Raw genomic sequence first — 19,128 nt, forward strand, 5'->3', positions numbered from 1 at the left:
GGTGCTTGCGTGTACTGTAGATAAAAGGGTACGGGGATTCCTTGGGGCAGCAAACCTTGGTGTAAGAATTCCATTCACTCGTTCCTTCGTTCATTCGCTAGTGGCTCAGGCTGGCTGCGCGCGCAGCCTCTCGTGACGCCGAAGGGTAACCTCAGGCCACGGCTGGGAGGCAGCCCCGGCCATACTTGACGCGCTTGACGGCTCCTCCCCCGCACGGCTCCTTTTGCGACAGTGTCGCGCCCCCTCCGCTTCCTCCCGTGCCTTACGGCGCTGCCCGCTCCGGGGAGTCTGAGGGAGGTCACTCGCTCCTCTCTCGGCCGCCGCTGCCTGACGGAATCCGGGGAGGCCGGGGCCTCCTCCTTTTTTTTCCTCTTGAGGGAGGGAGAAGGGGAGGCGAGGCGGGATGTGGCGCGTGCTGGCGAGGCGCGTGGCCCAGCGATGCGCGGCCCCGCGGAGCGTTCGGCTCCTGCCGGCGCCGGGGGCGAGCTTAGAGGGGGCCCCTTGGCGGAGCCGCGCTTCCTGGGGGGCCGTCGCCGGTTGTAGCGGTGGCGGCGGCGGCCTCGCCTCATGGGGGCCCCGCCGGGGGGGAGAGGCGCCGCTGTTCCTCCAGGAAAGGAAGGCCCGGCTGCAGCCCGGCCCCGCCCGGCACTGGTGCAGCTACCCGTCCCACCAGAAGGTGAGTGGGGCCCGCATTTGTGCAGGGGGGCCTCCCCTTCGGTGGCCCCGGGCTGGGAGGATCGGGCGGGGGGGGGGAACCTCCACTCATAGGGACTGGGAGATCCTCTCACTGTTGGTATGGGGTCGGTGGGTTCCTTCTCCCGGTTGGGAAGGCTGCGGGCTCGGCGGCGGCAGAAGACCTGCTTCGCAGGCAGAAACGAAGGTCATGCGAAGGTAAGAAGCGCCTGGCTGCTGGGTGAGGCCGGACTGCCCCCCCTCCCCCAATAGCCCATCATCTTGGTCTCAGTCCGGTGCACTAACGGGAAGCCTGTGCAAGCGGGGCTTGAGCTCAGCAGCCCTCGGTTCTTCCTTCCTGAAAATCCCGTAGTCCTGGATGGTGAGAGTCGCACAGAAGCAATTGGGGGGGGGGAGCGTTGAAGAAACCTGGTGTACACAAGTCTAGAGCTAGATGGACCCCAATGGTCTGGGTAGGGTGGTAGGGCAGTTTCTTTTGCTGCTATTTGAACCAGCCCTTTATTCCAGAGCCACTGGGACCGGAATCTTTATTTTAAGGGCAAGGAGCAGAGCTCAGTTGGTAGAACATGGATGGGCTTTTCATGCAATAGGTCCCAGGTACCAAATCTTCTAGCATCTTTTGGTAGGGTGAGAAATAGACCTTCCCGAAAGGTTGGAGAGCCATTGCCCGTCACAGTATTGAGCACGATAGATTCATATTTGAGGTAGCTTCCCCTGCTTTTGTTATTCAGAATGATGAAGGCTGGAATCGTCATTTAATTTTTTTATTTATGAAAGGTCATCTCTTAGTGACAAAGTACATGCTTTTCTATGCAAAAGGTCATTCATTGTCTGCATCTCCAGGTAGGACTGGAGAAGATCTTTTATTTGAAACCCTGCGGAGCTGTTGTCAGTTGTTGCAGCCAATCCTGAGGTGGATGGATGGAGGCTGTTGCTTGGGATAAGGCAGCTTTCTATGTTTTCAGATTCTTTCCTCCCCCTCCCCTTCCCCTGGACTTCCCAGTGTTATACTGGAAGGAAACAAGGGTTGAGTCTACTTCAGTATTTCCAGTTCGGAGTTTGGGTATGGATAGCTTCTCCATACTAGAGGTGCTTGGGGTCCCCCCACCCCCAGTCTTCTCTGTATTTATTGGTGGTATTTGGATCAGTTATTCTATCCTGCTCATGGGTCTTCCTCCCATTCACCCACCCACATACACTGTGCTTTTCTGCTGTTAGCAACCCCATAAGTGTGTGTGTGTGTGTGTGTGTGTGTGTGTGTGTGTGTGTGTGTAGTGGTTCTTCAGATATGTGGTCTACTGGCCTCTGCTTCCCACCTTAGATATAAAATGTAAGACTTTCCTAAAGATGAACTCAATCGATTGAAGTGGCCTTTCCCAATGATGGGCATACTGATGACCCATAATTGACTGTTGATGTTCGTGCGGTGCATTGGGCCTGAACATCTGCTACAGGGCAGCCTATGTACATAAATCTCTTACTTATTCTGGGACCCTTTGTGATGGGAGTTCCAAAGTGCATGGAAGTCTCTGTGTATGGAAGTTTCCCCAGTGAGTGAGATAGATACCTATCTATGTGTGCTCATGTTCTGCTTTTGGACTTTCCATAGGCACCTGGTTCAACACTCGAAAAACTTAGTGTTGGAGTAGATAGGCTTTTGATTACATTCAGTAAGGCTGTTGTATTCTTACATTTTGCTTTTCAGCCTCTTTGTCTAGCATGAAAATGTTTGGGGATCTTTCTTTACTATGAGGTACCCTGGGACTTCTGCGTGTTTCTTGTATGAATTACATCTCTACCCAAGACCTATTAATAATGGCATTCTATAGTCCTATGAGAAATGAAGACAACTGGCCTGCATGGAAATTTAGACAGATGAAGTGGGTTTTTTTTAATATTGATTTGTGCTGTTTTTAACGTTTCATTGACTGTTTTGTATTTTGATTGATTGTTCTCTCCCTGGGGGTGTCTTTTTTTGGTATATAAATGTATTTTATTGATTGTCCCTAGGGCCTTATAATGATGAATCCGATATTACTCCTATGTCTGGAGCCCTATTTTCTTCTGCACAAATTAAGACTCCTTCTGTTGTGAAGGGGACATGCTGGTGGGTGCTTAGCAATACCTATTCACGCTGAAATTCCAGGATGGAACATTGATCACCTTAACAACCTGTTTCTTTGTAGGTGCCTTTGCCAGCTCTCTCTCCTACGATGCAGATGGGGACTATTGCACGATGGGAGAAGAAAGAAGGGGACAAGATCAATGAGGGGGATCTGATAGCAGAGGTACCTTGAAATTGGTGTAACCTGTTGGTCAGTAGCCTTTTATCAGGTGACTAATGTCATTTTTATTAAGTAGTGTCTGAGCAAGCTGTTGGAATTGAGTTCCTAGGAACATCTTGGAGGGATGTCAGTCTCCTTCATCGCCTAATACTCTCTCCTGACCACCTGTGATTTCTTTTCTTTTTTTCTGATGGTGTACGGTGCTAATGTGAGGTTGATGTAGTGTAGGTCACGAAAATAGGATGTTTCTTTACTGTAACAACTTTGCTATGTTTGTGAAGGTAGAGACAGACAAAGCTACTGTGGGGTTTGAGAGCTCGGAAGAATGTTACTTGGCCAAGATCCTGGTGCCAGAAGGAACGCGGGATGTTCCCATTGGAGCCGTAATCTGCATCACTGTGGACAAGTGAGTAGAGCTAGGATCATCTTTGTAGAATTCCCATTTTGCTAATGTCTGCTTTAGTGTCCTTCACTTCTCCCCCACCCCACAATCTCTGCCCTACCTTTGCCAAACTACTCCTTCTAGGACAGCTTCCGAAAGTATCTTTGTCACACCATCCTTCTCTCCATTCAGATTAAAACTCTCCTTCAAACCCTCTTCAGCAGCAAAATCTTTTCTTGGTCCCTCCGTTGTGTTGTATTGGCTAGCCCTCTTCTCAGCCTCGCCTCCTTAGTGATAAAATCTCTTAATATGAGAGGGGTTCAAATCTAATAGGAAGGCCCTTGACCGAATTCGTAAGATGTATGGAGCCTGCTTGCCATTCAGTAGTCTGAAAGACACTCCACATGTGAGCAGAGACATCCTTATGTTCTGTGTTCTGTTATATTGGGGCAGGTTCTGGGGCTGAGTCCTGGCTTAAATTAAGCTCTTCTCCCTTTGAAGCCCAGACCCCTGCTCTTTCTCCTGTCCACTTCACTTGGTCTAGAAACCTGGGCAGGGCCACATCTCTTCCGTATTCTGTATTGCTGCATGCTTCAGTTGTTGTTGGGGCATGCAGGTGTTAGCCAGCAGAGCTGTGAGGCCTTCTGGGTGGCTGAGTTATATTTTTAGGTATATCGTATCTTTGCACTTGCTCAAGGCTCCTCCCTGCCTTCTCCTAGGCCTGAGCTTATTGACGCCTTTAAGAGTTACACTTTGGATTCTTCAGCAACTGTTCCACCAGCCTCAGTGCCTCCTCCTCCTCCTCCTCCAGCAGCAGCTCCCCCCACGCCAGCAGCTCAGCTCTCGGCTCAAGCTCCAGGCAGCTCCTATCCTCCCCACATGCAGGTACAGTACAGGCCCAAATCACTATTTCTCTTACTGTAACCTTTATCGTTTACAGTGGTGCCTCGCTAGACGGGTCTTTTCTTATAACGAAAAATTCGTCTAGCGAATCCCATAGGAATGCATTGAAATTTTTTGGAATTTTTTTTGCCCATAGGAACGCATTAATTGAATTTCAATGCATTCCTATGGGAAACCGTGATTCGCTAGATGAATTTTTCGTAAAACCTCCACTAGAAAAAACCTTTCGTTAAGCGGAAATTTCGTTAAGCAGGGCATTCGTTAAGCGAGGCACCACTGTATTATTCTTTTGTCTTCAAACTTTATTCCTGTTTCCATGCTGCAAAAACAATGTAGGGTGTGAGCTTGCATTTAAAGGCAGCAGAACTGCCTTTAAAGGATTGTTGAAATGGAGGGTGAATAGTTTCTGCCCTTGGCAGATTGGCACATGTCTCTGTGTGGGGCAACTATTTACTTATTTATTTTTATTTATCACAATTATATCCTACCTTTCCTCCATGGACCTCAAACTGGCATACTGCTTCCACAGCCCCACTCATTTCATCCTCACAACAACCCTGGGAGGTAGGTTAGGCTGAGACACTGTGACTTGCTCAAGGTCACCCATTGAGTTTCATGGCTGAGCAGGAATTTGAACCCTGATCTCCTAGGTCCTAGTGCAACACTAACTACTACACCACATTGACTCAATTAGTGGTATTAGCTGGTTGATTTTGCTCCCTGCCAGGAGAAAACACACACACACATGTTGTGCTAACTAACATGTCCACTGCTAGAGAGTGAGGAAGTTTCTTTGGGTGCCAGAGAATGTCCCTCTACCTTATCCTCTACAATGCTGTAGGAGGAGGAGGAATGACCACTCAGTTCACTGTCCATGGAGCAGTTACGCCCTGTTTCCCTCCTTTCAATCAAGCATTGTGTTAGGAAGACTGAGGACTGTAACCACACTGTTTGGCCTTGCCTTTTGGATTGGGGATTGTTGCTGTTTGGTTTTAAGAGACCTGTTCATACAGACTTTTGTACTCTCTACTTCCCTAGATTCTTCTCCCTGCTCTCTCACCCACAATGACAATGGGCACAGTTCAGAGATGGGAAAAGAAGGTTGGTGAAAAGCTAAGCGAAGGAGACTTGTTGGCAGAAATTGAGACAGACAAAGCTACGATAGGTGAGAAGCTTTTAAATCCTAAACATATAAAGCTTTGGAGCAAAGGGTGGGGGACTTGTGGCTCATCCAAAGTAGCTAGATCCCACCTCCCATCAGTCTCAGGCAGCCAGCATGGTCAGAGGTAGTGGGTGTTGTGGTCCATTAACATTTGGAGGGCTGCAGGTTCCCCTCCCCTAGTTTGGAAGATTCTTTACTATTTGCATTTCATAAATAATAGGTAATGCAGACAAGATTCCCTTCTCTTCTTACAGCATTGGCTGATACTGAGGAATCTAAAACATTACCCTATCTCACTACAGCAACAGGTGCTCCAGGCTTGTTATCTTATTACATGAAGATCTCTCCTCAATTAGAAGAACTCTGTGGATTACATCTTCCAGATTTTCTAATTTAAATATTTTATTTTGTAAATAATACACAATTAACTTATTTGCTGGAATCTCTCTCTCCATAGCAGGATTGTGAAGTTTCCTTCAGTATTGGTTTCCCTAGTGATTGTTTCCTTAAACAATTTCTCTCCGCTTAAGGCTTTGAAGTACAAGAAGAAGGTTACCTGGCAAAAATCTTGGTGTCCGAAGGCACGAGAGATGTGCCCTTAGGAACTCCCCTCTGCATCATTGTGGAGAAAGAGTCTGACATTCCAGCGTTTGCAGACTACAAGGATGCTGGAGTAACAGATATCAAGCCTCCGGTGCTGCCTCCACTCCCAAGTCCTGTAAGTACAACCTGCATATGTGATACCTCTGGTGGGGAAATGTTTGCTTCTCCTGTGCAGAAAGATCTTGTTGCTCTAGAAATTATCTCCACATAGGAGAGATGCAGGATTGCTTCTACAACCTGATCAACTGTGTGCTGCCTGTTTTCATATATTTGCAAGGAAAGGGGCTACAAGACAGCTTAGAAAGACACCTTTCCTATCTGTCTGCTAGATTTTGTTCTTCAGAGGCTTGGGGAGCTTTTCCTGAGTCACTGAGGCTGTTTTGCCCACTTCCCAACGTATGTAATCCCCCCCAATTCAGTACACTCCTCTCTCTCTCTCGGGCCTCTTCTAAGTAAGATGTCCAGCTCCCATTAGGACCCTGCATTCTTGGGTCATGCATGTATTAGTGCAATTTCACTGTGGTACTGTGTACTGGACTTGAGCGGCTGCTGCTGTGCCCCATGCCAAACACCCATCCATCTAAATAAAAAAAATTCCTTCAGTAGCACCTTAAAGACCAACTAAGTTTTAATTTTGGTATGAGCTTTCGTGTGCATGCACACTTCATCAGATACCACCCATCTAGTCAAGCACAGGTTGGAACACTGGGGAATTCCCACGAGCCTCCCATGTGTTGGCATCTAACTAAACATTTGGCCTTCTCTTTTCTGTTAAGGCAGCGGCAACAACACCTACTCCTTCTTTTCCATCCCAGCCGGCGGCCCCTCCTTCAGCCAAGTTTCCTGGACAAAAAGGGAGGGCAATAGTCAGCCCTCTGGCAAAGAAACTGGCAGCAGAGAAAGGAATTGACCTTTCACAGGTGAAAGGTGAGTGGCCACCCCCAGCATACTTTTGTCACTCCACATCCCCAGTTCATTTGGTTAGCTCTTGCTTGAAACACTTTCCCTTTTGTGTGTCCACTCCAGGCACGGGACCAGATGGACGGATAACAAAGAAAGACATTGAGTCATTTGTGCCATCAAAGGTTGCCCCGGTGAGTAGCGCACAGAAGTGCAGCATCTTGATTTTTCTGCCTTGGTTGCATCAAAGTTTTTTGACAAGGCTAAACCTTTACTGAAGACTGCCTCCAATGTATTATTTGAACTGGGGCTTTCCCTCCCCTCAGAACTTGACCTGAGTGTGATGTGTGATGGCAACACTTTAAAACTCTTCTAAGTTGGAATAGCTTAAAGAACAATGAGCCCTCTCTGCCCTCAGCCCAACAATTCTTAGACCCCTCTCTTCACAAAAAACATCGTAGCTAAAAAGCTTTCTCTGCACACAGCCCCGGGCAGCAGAAGCACCTCCTATGGCAACACCTGCATCAGCAGCTGCCGCAGCCCTTCCCACAGGCGTCTTCACGGATATTCCAATCAGCAATATTCGCAAGGTAAGGCATCACTGTTGTCGCCTTAGGGTGTGTGTTAACAGTCAGTGCCTCTTGTTGAGCATCATTCAAGTGTGAAGGCTTGGCTTGTTGACCTCTTAAGTGCTTTCCTGTGAACAGGTGCTAGCAGATGTTTGTGAAACAGAGGTTTAGCACACGTGGCCTCCAAATGCTTGTCTTGGGAGTTCCCATCATGTCAAGGGTGGTACAGTGGTACCTCAGGTTGAGTACCCAATCCGTTCCGGCACCCCAAAAAGTACTCAACCCAAGCGGCGCTTAAGCGCATGCGCAAAGTGCCAAAAACGCTCCTGTGCATGCACACGTGAAGGAGCCCGGAATTAAACACTTCCAGGTCTGCCGAGTACGCAACCTGAGGTGTGACTGTATTGTACAGATGTAACAAAAGGGTAGAAAAAAGGTGATTCCTACCTTGAGAGGTTCACATTTTAGATGCAGGGGACAAGGTAATAAGAAGCTAAAGGGAGCAAAAGCATGTGTGCTTTTTTCTGGCTGTGGGCGATGACAAAGGAATTAGGCTAAAGCAGGCATCCCCAAACTGCGGCCCTCCAGATGTTTTGGCCTACAACTCCCATGATCCCAAGCTAACAGGACCAGTGGTTGGGGGAGATGGGAATTGTAGTCCAAAACATCTGGAGGGCCGAAGTTTGGGGATGCCTGGGCTAAAGGCTGCACGTGAAAGGTGTGTTTTGAGGAACAGTGAGGCCACTCCTGACTGACATTTGGGGAGGGTAAGCTTCTGTGTGGCGCATTTAAATAGTTCCACCCAACTGAAAGCCACCAAGCTTGGATATGACACCAACTCTTGGCAGAATACGTTGTGTCTTAATTTCTTGTCTTGCTGTCCGTACTTGCAGGTGATTGCCCAGCGTTTGATGCAGTCTAAGCAAACGATACCTCACTACTATCTCTCAGTCGATGTAGACATGGGAGAAATACTGGTGCTAAGAAAAGAGCTCAACCAGGTAACTTGCTGTGGTGTGGGAAGTATTGTGATGGCATTGTAGGTAGTCCCTAAAACAATATAGTGGCTTTCTATGCTGTAGGGGGCTGCAGCTCTGTAATGATTTAATGTTTCCTTGAGTTTTCAGTATGTGGAAGTTTTAACATACAGTGGAACCTCGGTTTATGAACACCTCGGTTTATGAGTTTTCGGTTTACGAACGCCGCAGACCCATCTGGAACGGATTAATCCACTTTCCATTACTTTCAATGGGAAAGTTCGCTTCAGTTTATGAACGCTTCAGTTTAAGTACTCCGTGGACCCGTCTGGAACAGATTAATCCACTTTCCATTATTTTCAATGGGAAAGCTCGCTTCAGTTTATGAACGCTTCAGTTTATGAACAGACTTCCGGAACCAATTGTGTTCATAAACCGAGGTACCACTGTAATACAAAACAACCTACCATCCATGGATATTCCAGCAGTGTACGCATTTACATGCATTTCTGGTTTCCCACATTGCATTCCCAGTCAAGATCACAGAATATGTAACAGGAGATTGTAAACTATAAGGGAAAGATGACTATATCAGAGCTAGTTCTGTGCATTGTTTTATTCTCTACATTATTAGAACTGAAATGAGAGAAAGTTGCACAATGCTCTGGGAAATAAACCCTCTTATTAAAATTGGAATGAAAACCTTTCATTCTGAGAGTTAGGCTTAGGAGAAGTATGATGTGTGTTGTTGGTAAACTGGAGGAGGAGAAGAAGAAGAGTTTGGATTTTATATCCTGCTTTATCACTACCCTAAGGAGTCTCAAAGCAGCTAACAATCTCCTTTTCCCTTCCTCACTCTGTGAGGTGAGTGAGGCTGAGAGGCTTCAGAGAAGTGTGACTAGCCCAAGGCCACCCAGCAGCTGCATGTGGAGGAGCAGAAACGCGAACCCGTTTCATCAGATTACAAGTCTACTGCTCTTAACCACTACACTACACTGGAAGAGGGGAAACTACTCAAGTTGCATGCTCTGGGTTTCTCAGCCTGGTTGACCTGTCTGCATTAGACAGACAGCCTGCTCTTGCTTGCATTGCCTTCTGTATACTTAGGTTCACTGGCTCCTTGTGTAGCAGCTGGCCTTGAATAGCCGCTTTCCACAATCATTGTAATTATGTGGAATACATGGTTGCATGAATTCATCCTTTTTCAGCCTTCTAAGGTAATCCTGGCAGATGAACAGTTTTGCAAATATGTCCATTCTGTCTCTTTTGTCTTCGCAGGAGATGCCGCAGAACACTAAGCTTTCTGTCAATGACTTCATAATTAAGGCTTCAGCTCTGGCTTGCATGAAAGTGCCTGAAGCAAATTCCTCTTGGTTGGACACAGTCATTAGACAGTAAGTGTTCAGTCTTTAAGTTAACAAGTAAATTTCATAACTGTTGGCCCCATCTTAGCTGCATGCTGGAACTGAGTTGCAGCAGTATAGAGGCAGCAGCTTGATGCATTTTTGTGCAATTAAATTGAAGGGGGTCAGGGTGGGGAGGTTGGTTTATTGTAATAAGACAGCCAATAATGGATTGTGAAAGTGCCTTCCAATTTCTGTTCAAGTCTGAATTTCTTTTGAGTCTTGCTAGGTTCATACAAATGGACCCCCACCCCATTTGTCTTCCAGGAATCATGTAGTCGATGTAAACGTTGCAGTCAGTACTCCAGCAGGACTTATAACCCCAATAGTATTTAATGCACACATAAAGGGATTGGCTTCCATTAACAAAGATGTTGTAACATTGGCAACCAAAGCTCGCGAAGGGAAGTTGCAGCCACATGAATTTCAGGTAAGCTACATGAAGCAGGAGTGATTCCAAAGGTGTGACTGTGCTCCGGATTTGCTTTCTGAGAGATAAGAAAAATGTTTTGGAGTGGTTACAGGTAGGTAGCCGTGTTGGTCTGGATCGAAGTAAAATAAAAAAATTCCTTCAGTAGCACCTTAAAGACCAACTAAGTTTTTATTTTGATATGAGCTTTCGTGTGCATGCACACTTCTTCAGATACAGTGAAATGGAAGTTTCCAGGCACTTATGTAGAGAAGGGGTGGGGATGGGGAGGGGGGATCACTCAGAAGGGTGGTGGAAATGGGTGATTGACTGACTGATAGCTGTTGATGACCGCAAACGACTGCAAATGGTTTTGCATGAAAAAGCAAGGGTTGAGATGGCTGAAGATCGCTTATCATGTATAATGAGATAAGAACCCGATATCTCTGTTCAAACCAGGTCCCTCCATGGTTTTGAGCTTGGTTATAAGTTGCAATTCAGCAACTTCTCTTTCCAGTCTATTTCTGAAATTCTTTTGTAGTAAGACAGCTACTTTGAGATCTTGTATAGAATGTCCTGGGAGATTGAAGTGTTCTCCTACTGGTTTTTCTGTCTTCTGGTTCCTGATGTCAGATTTATGTCCATTTATCCTTTGGCGTAGGGTTTGGCCTGTTTGTCCAATATAGAGAGCTGAAGGGCACTGTTGGCATTTGATGGCATACACAATGTTAGAGGATGAGCAATTAAATAGTCCTGAGATGGTATGTTGGATGTTGTTGGGGCCAGTAATGGTGTTGTCTGGGTGTATGTGGCAGCAAAGTTGGCATCTGGGTTTATTGCAGGCTCTGGTACCAGTGTCCATGTTAAGTCTGGTGGTTGTATTATTGTGGGTGAGGAGTTGTTTAAGATTGGGTGGCTGTCTGTAGGCAATGAAAGGTCTTCCTCCCAGAGCTTGAGAAAGGGAGCGGTCATTGTCCAGGAGAGGCTGTAGATCTCTGATGATGCGTTGTACTGTTTTAGCTTGGGAGCTGTATGTGATGACTAGTGGTGTTCTGTTATTTTCTTTTTTGGGTCTGTCTTGCAGCAGGTTCTCTCTAGGTATCTGTCTGGCTCTGTTGATCTGTTGTTTAACTTCATCAGGTGGATATTTTAGTTCTAAAAAGGTTTGCTGTAGATCTCTTAGGTGAGATTCTCTGTCTGTAGAGTTGGAACAGATGCGGTTGTAACGTAAGGCCTGGCTGTATACGATGGATTGTTTGGTATGTTTGGGATGGTAGCTAGAAGCATGTAGATATGTTTGTCGGTCAGTTGGTTTTCTGTATAAGGTGGTGTCTATACGTCCATCCTGTATTTTTATAGTAGTGTCCAAAAAATGTATTTCTTGCATAGATTGGTTCATTGTTAGGTTGATGGTGGGGTGAAAGTCATTGAATGTCTGGTGGAAGGTTTCCAGGGTCTGTTGTCCATGTGTCCAGATAATAAAAATATCGTCAATGTATCGCAGGTACAGGAGAGGTTTGAGTGGGTAGGAGTTAAGGAAACGTTGTTCTAAATCTGCCATGAAGATGTTGGCATACTGTGGGGCCATGCGGGTGCCCATGGCTGTGCCGCTGAAGGACAAAGTGGCAGAGTTTGGTAGCAAAGTCCGCTGTGGTTTTATCTGAAATGGTGTTCCTTATGGCTTGTAAACCATCATTGTGTGGGATGTTGGTATATAGAGATTCCACATCCATAGTGGCTAGTATAGTATTGTTAGGAAGATTGTTCAAATATTGTATTTTCCTCAGAAAATCTGTGGTGTCACGTACGTAGCTGGGAGCACTGATAGCATATGGTTTCAGAACAGAGTCCATATAGCCGGAAACACCCACTGTAATGGTGCCAATACCTGAGATGTTTTGGAGTGGTGATGGTTGTTTAGCAAACAGTTTCTCAGAGCTACCCTTTTATGTTCCACAGCTAACAGCGTACCATAAACAGTAGTTTGTCAAACAATGCTAATGTATTTATTTCCTTTCAGGGAGGAACTTTTACAGTCTCAAATTTAGGAATGTATGGGATTAAGAATTTCTCTGCGATTATCAATCCACCACAGGCTTGTATTTTAGCAGTTGGTGCCTCTGAGAAAAGGCTGGTCCCAGCAGATAATGAAAAGGGGTAAGTTTTGTTTTGTTTTTAAAGTACCTCTTTAAATAGGGTAGCACTCAAGGGAATTTGTGTGGCCTGGTTTACATGCATTGTTAAATCATTGTTTAAAATGAACTATGGTTTAACATGCACTTTGCTTCTCCCGTGCTCCTGGTCGTTCCATGGAGTAGAGGAAACCAACTTCTTATGACATACGAATCCAGGCTCATGGTTTATTTCTCTCCTATCTAATCACAAGTGGAAGCAAAGTTTTCTTCTTAGCTTCACTGCTTGTGGTTTACAGGAGACAAAGCACAAGCCTGGATTCACGTCTCACAACAAGCTAGACCCAGGCATAGGCAAACTCGGGCCTCCAGAGGTTTTGGGACTACAACTCCCATGATCCCTAGCTAACAGGACCAGTGGTCAGGGATGATGGGAATTGTAGTCCCAAAACATCTGGAGGGCCATGTTTACCTATGCCTGAGCTAGACCTAGCTTGTTTCTCCTAGGGCATGGTACACTCAGGTGCAAAGTGCCTGTGCATGTTAAACCATAGTTTATTTCAAATCATGGTTTAACTTATTGTGCAAACCAGGCCAGTATATACCTGTAGCCAGGAAAAGTCCAAAATTTGTACAGAAGAAAATACTAAAAATGGCTGACCATGTTTATGTTGGCTATGCACAAGCTGTGTGACCCCAAAGGCAGCCCCATTGTTGCTGCTTTGTTCCTTGCTGACTTAATCCTCACTTATTGCATTTTGCTTTTGTTCCTATTGATTGGTTCATGGAAGAGGTTGAGCATTTGAAATGTGCTTTTTCCCCCCACCCCAGATTTGACGTAACCAGTGTGATGTCTGTCACGCTTAGCTGTGACCACCGCGTTGTGGATGGAGCAGTTGGAGCCCAGTGGCTGGCTGAGTTCAAGAAGTTGCTTGAGAAGCCGGCCACCATGCTGCTATAATCCCTTGAGGCCACCAGGACTTTCTTAGGTCACATCACTTCATTCTAAAGAAGCTATTTATATATCTAGTGTTTAGACTTTTAAACAAATGTTCCCTTCTTTATTTTTAAAAAAAATCTTATCTAAATATATATATATGGTTGCTGGTAATTTTTATTACCAGTTGTACATATTAAAATGGTTTGCATAGGCTTTCTAGAGCCTGGTTTGGTTATACTGTATTTTATACAGGGAAATGAATTTGCAAACTTTCTCCCTCCTAAATAGCCCAAAGTGATTGAAATCATGTGGAGGAGCTCGTGCTTCTGATCAAGGGAACACAGGCCCACCCAGCAACCTGATGACTCATTCTCTGTTCCCAAAAACAGAGGAACCAAGACTGGTAAAAGCAAAGAAAAAGCAAAACACAAGTTGAACTATCTGGTTGCTGAAATCCCCTTACCAGCAAAGACAGGGAGCTTGTGCATTCTCTCCTCCTGTCCTTTTAGATTAGCAGGCTGTCCTGAAGGATGGAAGAGAACAGGGTTCCCTAATGGTCCACATGCCAGCTTTTTTCTAGAGTTCAGCAGTTACTCAGATTTTATAGCCACATGAATTATTTGAGAGCACTTTAACTCAAGAACTCCAGTCAGACTCCCCACATTGTATGGCGACATTTCTTTTTTGAAATAATGCTGACCATATATGTTCATTCTAGTGCATTTTATGAACTTTTCATCTTTGTTTGGCATTAAATCTTTCATTTTAAGAGATTGCTTCCCCTTCTAGTTTAGTGAATGCTGCTTCACTTGAAGGAGCAGTCATTGTTCAGGGAATTGATGAAATTCATTAGGGGCTGATAAACATAAACCAATGCGGTCTGAACATCTGGATGCTGACTTTAGGGTTCCCTCCCCCCTTCCACATTGTTGACCTTAGGAAGCTCTGAGAGGTGTTGGGACTAGGTGCAATCCAAATGGGACTTGTCCTGTCATTGAAATGAATGTGAGGTCACTGTCTTCCTTCATATAAAAAAGATTGTGCAGAAAAGATAACCTGAGTGGTTTGTGACCACTGGCCATAAATCAGAGTAAATGAGTTTTGCTTAAGTTCCATTGAAATCAATGGAACAGGTTAGTCGTGACTATTGAAGTGCTATTCATTTCAAAATACAGTAGGTGTAACTATATTTCTCTGAATTGAGGTCAGTTCTGTAACAACTTTGTCTTTTGCCAATCCCAGCCTCGGGGAAGTGGCAAAATTTCTTTGGTCATGTAAATAGTGTAAAAAATTAAATTGCTTGGAATGGTTTTCTGTTGAAATTGTGCCCATTTGCATTTAAGATTGTGTCCACAAAGGGAAGGATTCTCTAGTGGAAAACACTCCCACGTTTGCTTTCCAAAGAAAATGTTAATTTACAAAGGAGGATCATGTAATAGCCAAGTGACGTGACCTGGAGAGCCAAGTATACCATTGATAAATATACCCCAAATTATTCTGTATGATATGCATTGCATTAAGTATTGTAAAGTTGTGCTACCAAATCCACTAAAAGAATATTCAAGGTGGTTATACTGTGGAGATTAAATATTTTTCTGAGACCCATCTAATATTTTGTTAATTTAGTTGCTGTTTTGCATAAAATCTTTACTGTTTTGGGAAGAAGCAAGTTGCACTCAAAACGTCCTAACTCCGTTCCCGTCTGGCCAGTTAAGCCAGTTGTGTTCCATTAAATGTTTAAAATTTATTAGATGGCTTTTTCTTGTCCCTGCTGCTTCATTGTTTGCTGAGGCTATTATGGTATGTGTGTGGAACTGACCCTACTAGTAAGAAGGATTGCTGAGCTTGCCTCACTATTTGAATCAGTGAAACATGAATCTTAACTTGTCCCACTCAGGGGCTGGGAGTCACAAGAGATTTGTTACTTGAACTATGGATAGCTTGTGCCTACTAACTCCGTAGCTGCTCTAAATGTTCTTCAGTTATTTTTAGAATCCAACTTAACTAAAGCCTTGAAACTTTTGTGTTTGTTTCATTGTAATAATCCAAAACATTTTATTCTACTGACTTTTTAAAATTTTACTGACTATTTCATAAGTAGGGAATGGCTAGTTTCCATTTTTCTTCTTCTTTGATGCTACGGTATGAAGTTGGCTAGCTCAGTCTGTAGAGCATGAGACTTTTAATTCCAGGGCTGTGGGTTCGAGCCCCATGTTGGGTGAAAGATTCCTGCATTGCGGGGAATTGGAATAGATGACCCTTGTGGCCCCTTCTAATTCTACAATTCTAGTATATTTGTTGCTGCTGTAGCTGAGAAACAGTATGGACAGCCTTTGAGCCAGGAACTCCTGCTTCAGTTACAAAGAGTAATCTAACCTTTTAGATTCAACAAATCCACAACTGGTAAGCTGTGTTTGTCCTGTGTTAAAAATGTATCTCCCATCAATCACATGTCTTTAAACAGTGCCAGGGAAAAACTTGTATTTAAGTTTGCACCCTTGAGCTGAGTTCTTGTGAATATGTGTTGGGACACAGTTCAAACCCAGACACCACTGGAAGTGGTAGAATGTGTTATCTTTTATTGTTTGTTAATTGAGGGATCAATGAAAATGTAAACTTTACAATTGCTTTTATAAGATTTTCATGTAGTTGTTGAGCCGTTACAGTTTGCACAATACAGTAGAAACTCCATGACTGATAAGAAAAACATTTAAAGTAAACATTGGAACATTCTCCATTAGAGTTGAGTTTCAGTTCTGTACTTAGAAACATATCTTATCTCCAGTTACATTACTCAGCTCTGCATTTGTCCAAAGGGCAGCTGGGATGCCTCCTCTAATGATCAGAGGTATGAAATGCAGGCAAGCAGCCAGCAACTTTAATATTAACCTATGCAAAGTGTTTGGAAGTGCTGAGTGGGCATTACTTAAACCCTAACCCCCAAGCCCACATGCTGTGTCAAATCTGTTAACATCACTTCTTTTCAGACACAGGCATTGTGATAAGCAAGACTCTTTTCCGGCTGTGAAATGCTGCCGTTGTTGCTTCTTCATTCACAGACTGCGGAAGATCCAAGTGTAATTTATACTTTGCAGGGCATTCAATCAATACATCATCCTAAAATCGAAAAATAAGTTTCTTTGTAAATGAAGTACATGTGATTGCTACAGGTGAGGCGTGCCAGATGGACACAGGGCTGTCCGAAGGGCAGCCAGAAGGGCAGCCAGAGTTGAGTGTAATTCATGACTAACTTACCTCGGAAACGCTTAGGTCACACTCAGAGACACAGTGTACCTCTGGCAATTCAACTTTCAGTTCAATCTTCAGAGGCTTCTCATTCGTATCCTTTATGATGGTCACTTCATAGGCTGGGGTGCACAATTCCTCTGGCTGCTCTGTAGTGGAAATCTCTTCAATGAGGCATGTTTTAGAGGGCACCATGTTTTCCATTAGCAGAGTAAAGTCACTGCTGTCTTCCTTTGTTATGATGTTTCTCAGTTGGTCAAGTGTCACTTCTTTCCAAGGTGATTTTTAGACATGGGAATTTAAAAAATACTTCAATGGATCACATAGCTACAGAAGTATCAGTTATATGTCCTACCTGCCCTCATACAGTTGTAGTGTAGCTAGTAGACAACGGGATGTTTGCTGGCATAATAAGCTTAAGAGTAGCCTCTTTCTGGGTTAGATCAAGAATCCAGTTAACCCCTGTTTGCTCTTGACCTGATTGAAGAGTTTGCCAATAAAATTTGGCAAGCACAATAGTTCTGAAGCAAGAACCACATTTTTCTTTTAGATGATGCATGCAACTGTTTGCAGACATCTTAGAACAGCAATTTCCTCCTATATTAAAGAAAAAGGAATTGCCTCTCAGCTGCAGTTTGTATAAATACTTACATAAAAACTCATTTAAGGGGGAAGGTTCCATTTAGTGTACTCATAAGTTTTTTAATTTCATTTTAAAATTGATAAAATATTTCAGGTCCTACTGTTCATCTTAAATTCATAAAACAAGAATATACTGAGGCATGCTGAAACCAAACACGCTTCTGCAAGGGCTTCTTAATGTGAGTTATAACTTGCATCCTAAAGAGTAGTGTGAGAAGTTTCATCATACCCCATCATGTTTCACTCCTGGTAATGACTTGGGAGGGTACTTACCTTTCTGTAAGGTCTTCTGGGACAAAGCCACTGGTGCTTGCTCTCTCCTTAAGCTCTGTCTCATCCTTGCCAGGCTTCCCTTCAGTTTAAATTTTGTAATAGTATAGGAGTTTGACAGAATGATGTTGTAATGCTCCTCAATATACTTAAGTGATAGATGGATCAATTGGTCCTTCATTGTTGGGTCATCCTTTCCCTTCTCAATAACAGATTGGTTGTATGCAATATCAAGGACAGTATAAAACTCTAGAAGAAAAAAAATAGTCTAATTACAGTGGTACCTCTACTTACAAATGTTTCTACTTAGGAATGGAGCTCCGTCCGCCATCTTGGATGCGGTTTAGATAGGATTTTTTCTACTTACGAATTTTTAGGGTTGCTTCGACTTACGATTTTTTCTCCCAATGCATTCCTATGGGATTCGACTTACAATTTTTTTGACTTACAAATGTGCATTCGGAACGCATTAAATTCGTAAGTAGAGGTACCACTGTATTGGTTTTTCATATACATTATATTGTAGAAGACAATGGCGGTATAGCTAAATATGAAGGTTATAAATGTTTGTTGTTGTTTTTAAAAATCATTGTCAAATTGTGATATTTCAATTGATTTTGCTCTTTTGGCTGTTCCTTTCCTACTCTTTCAGCTAAGGCTCATTGGTTTATATTGTACATTCCTGTCATTTTCACCCCACCCATTTGGAGAGAGAAAATGGGCTGGGATATAAGGGGCTAAAATAGACCTCTAGAAATGAGTACTGTGCTACAAAGCAAGCTAAACCTTCTGCAAGTAGAAAAGCTGACCTGATTTCTCTGATACCTCCTCCATTTTGCCAGCCCTCAATGGCACTGGGTCAGATGGCAATTGGGGTGCTGGAACCTGATTCCACCTGCAGAGGTTAACGAACAATGATTTTTCAGTAGGATCCTGGAAAAAGAATCCAAAACCAGTCAATTAATAAAGGAGGATAATTTATTACTACATCATACAGGCATGAACTGGAATAGGAACACAGTCAAACTCTGGTTTGCATTCTCTGGTATTTCTGGTCCAGTGTTTTTGGATTAACTGAAAAGATAATTGCACCTGTTACCTTACATCCATCTTGTTTTCTATTCTATATAAATAAATAGTTAGGAAGAAGCAATAGAACAAATATAGAATGCAAATCAAGTGCAGAGATGCCTTTTGTATCTGCCTGGCTAGTTAAGTAAAGGTTTGGTGAAAATGGAGGCATATTTTGATGTCTGAGCTTCCTTCTTGCAGTGCAGGTGTCTTGCAACATACCAAGATGCAGGTCTTCAGGCACATGTATGGTTCTGCAGGAGCAAAATGTTGCTTTGCGTCTTTGAGTTGCTGCTGCATGAACTGGTGGTAACTTTCAGGATTGCTCTCAGCCATGTCATCGAGCATCGTCCAGAGTTGGTTTGCTTTTGCCAGCATATCCTCAGAGTTGCAAAGAGCCTCCATGATTGTCTCTTCAACAGTGGGCGGCTGCAGCAACACAAGAAGAGAGTATGAGAAGACTGTGGGAACAGAACTGTGAAGCTCAGCAGGTGCTTCCAGGGCCTTATTGTGCTCTTTTCTCTGACAGTGGTAAAATCTA

The 19,128-nt window shown here is 44.0% G+C and overlaps 2 protein-coding genes across 2 annotated transcripts; one reads left to right on the forward strand and one right to left on the reverse strand.

The window, feature by feature from the left end:
- The first annotated feature begins 255 nt into the window (after nucleotides 1-255).
- DLAT (dihydrolipoamide S-acetyltransferase) lies at nucleotides 256-15,105 on the forward strand. Its single transcript, XM_035139662.2, has 14 exons — nucleotides 256-676; nucleotides 2,880-2,981; nucleotides 3,260-3,384; nucleotides 4,080-4,245; nucleotides 5,302-5,428; nucleotides 5,956-6,143; nucleotides 6,805-6,955; nucleotides 7,055-7,122; nucleotides 7,414-7,518; nucleotides 8,391-8,498; nucleotides 9,753-9,868; nucleotides 10,145-10,307; nucleotides 12,307-12,443; nucleotides 13,250-15,105. The coding sequence occupies exons 1-14, from the start codon at nucleotides 404-406 to the stop codon at nucleotides 13,377-13,379; spliced, it is 1,959 nt and encodes a 652-aa protein (XP_034995553.1). The 5' UTR covers nucleotides 256-403; the 3' UTR covers nucleotides 13,380-15,105.
- An 813-nt stretch (nucleotides 15,106-15,918) lies between these two features.
- PIH1D2 (PIH1 domain containing 2) lies at nucleotides 15,919-19,103 on the reverse strand. The gene is made up of 5 exons (XM_035139666.2): nucleotides 18,810-19,103; nucleotides 18,326-18,449; nucleotides 17,520-17,765; nucleotides 16,614-16,873; nucleotides 15,919-16,475 (listed from the first exon to the last, which is right to left on the reverse strand). Exons 1-5 carry the CDS (start codon nucleotides 18,990-18,992, stop codon nucleotides 16,332-16,334), a joined length of 957 nt encoding a protein of 318 aa, XP_034995557.1. The 5' UTR covers nucleotides 18,993-19,103; the 3' UTR covers nucleotides 15,919-16,331.
- Nucleotides 19,104-19,128: the final 25 nt, after the last annotated feature.

The sequence above is a fragment of the Zootoca vivipara genome, chromosome 15, assembly GCF_963506605.1.
Source record: "Zootoca vivipara chromosome 15, rZooViv1.1, whole genome shotgun sequence".
In the NCBI taxonomy this organism is placed as follows: Eukaryota; Metazoa; Chordata; class Lepidosauria; order Squamata; family Lacertidae; genus Zootoca; species Zootoca vivipara.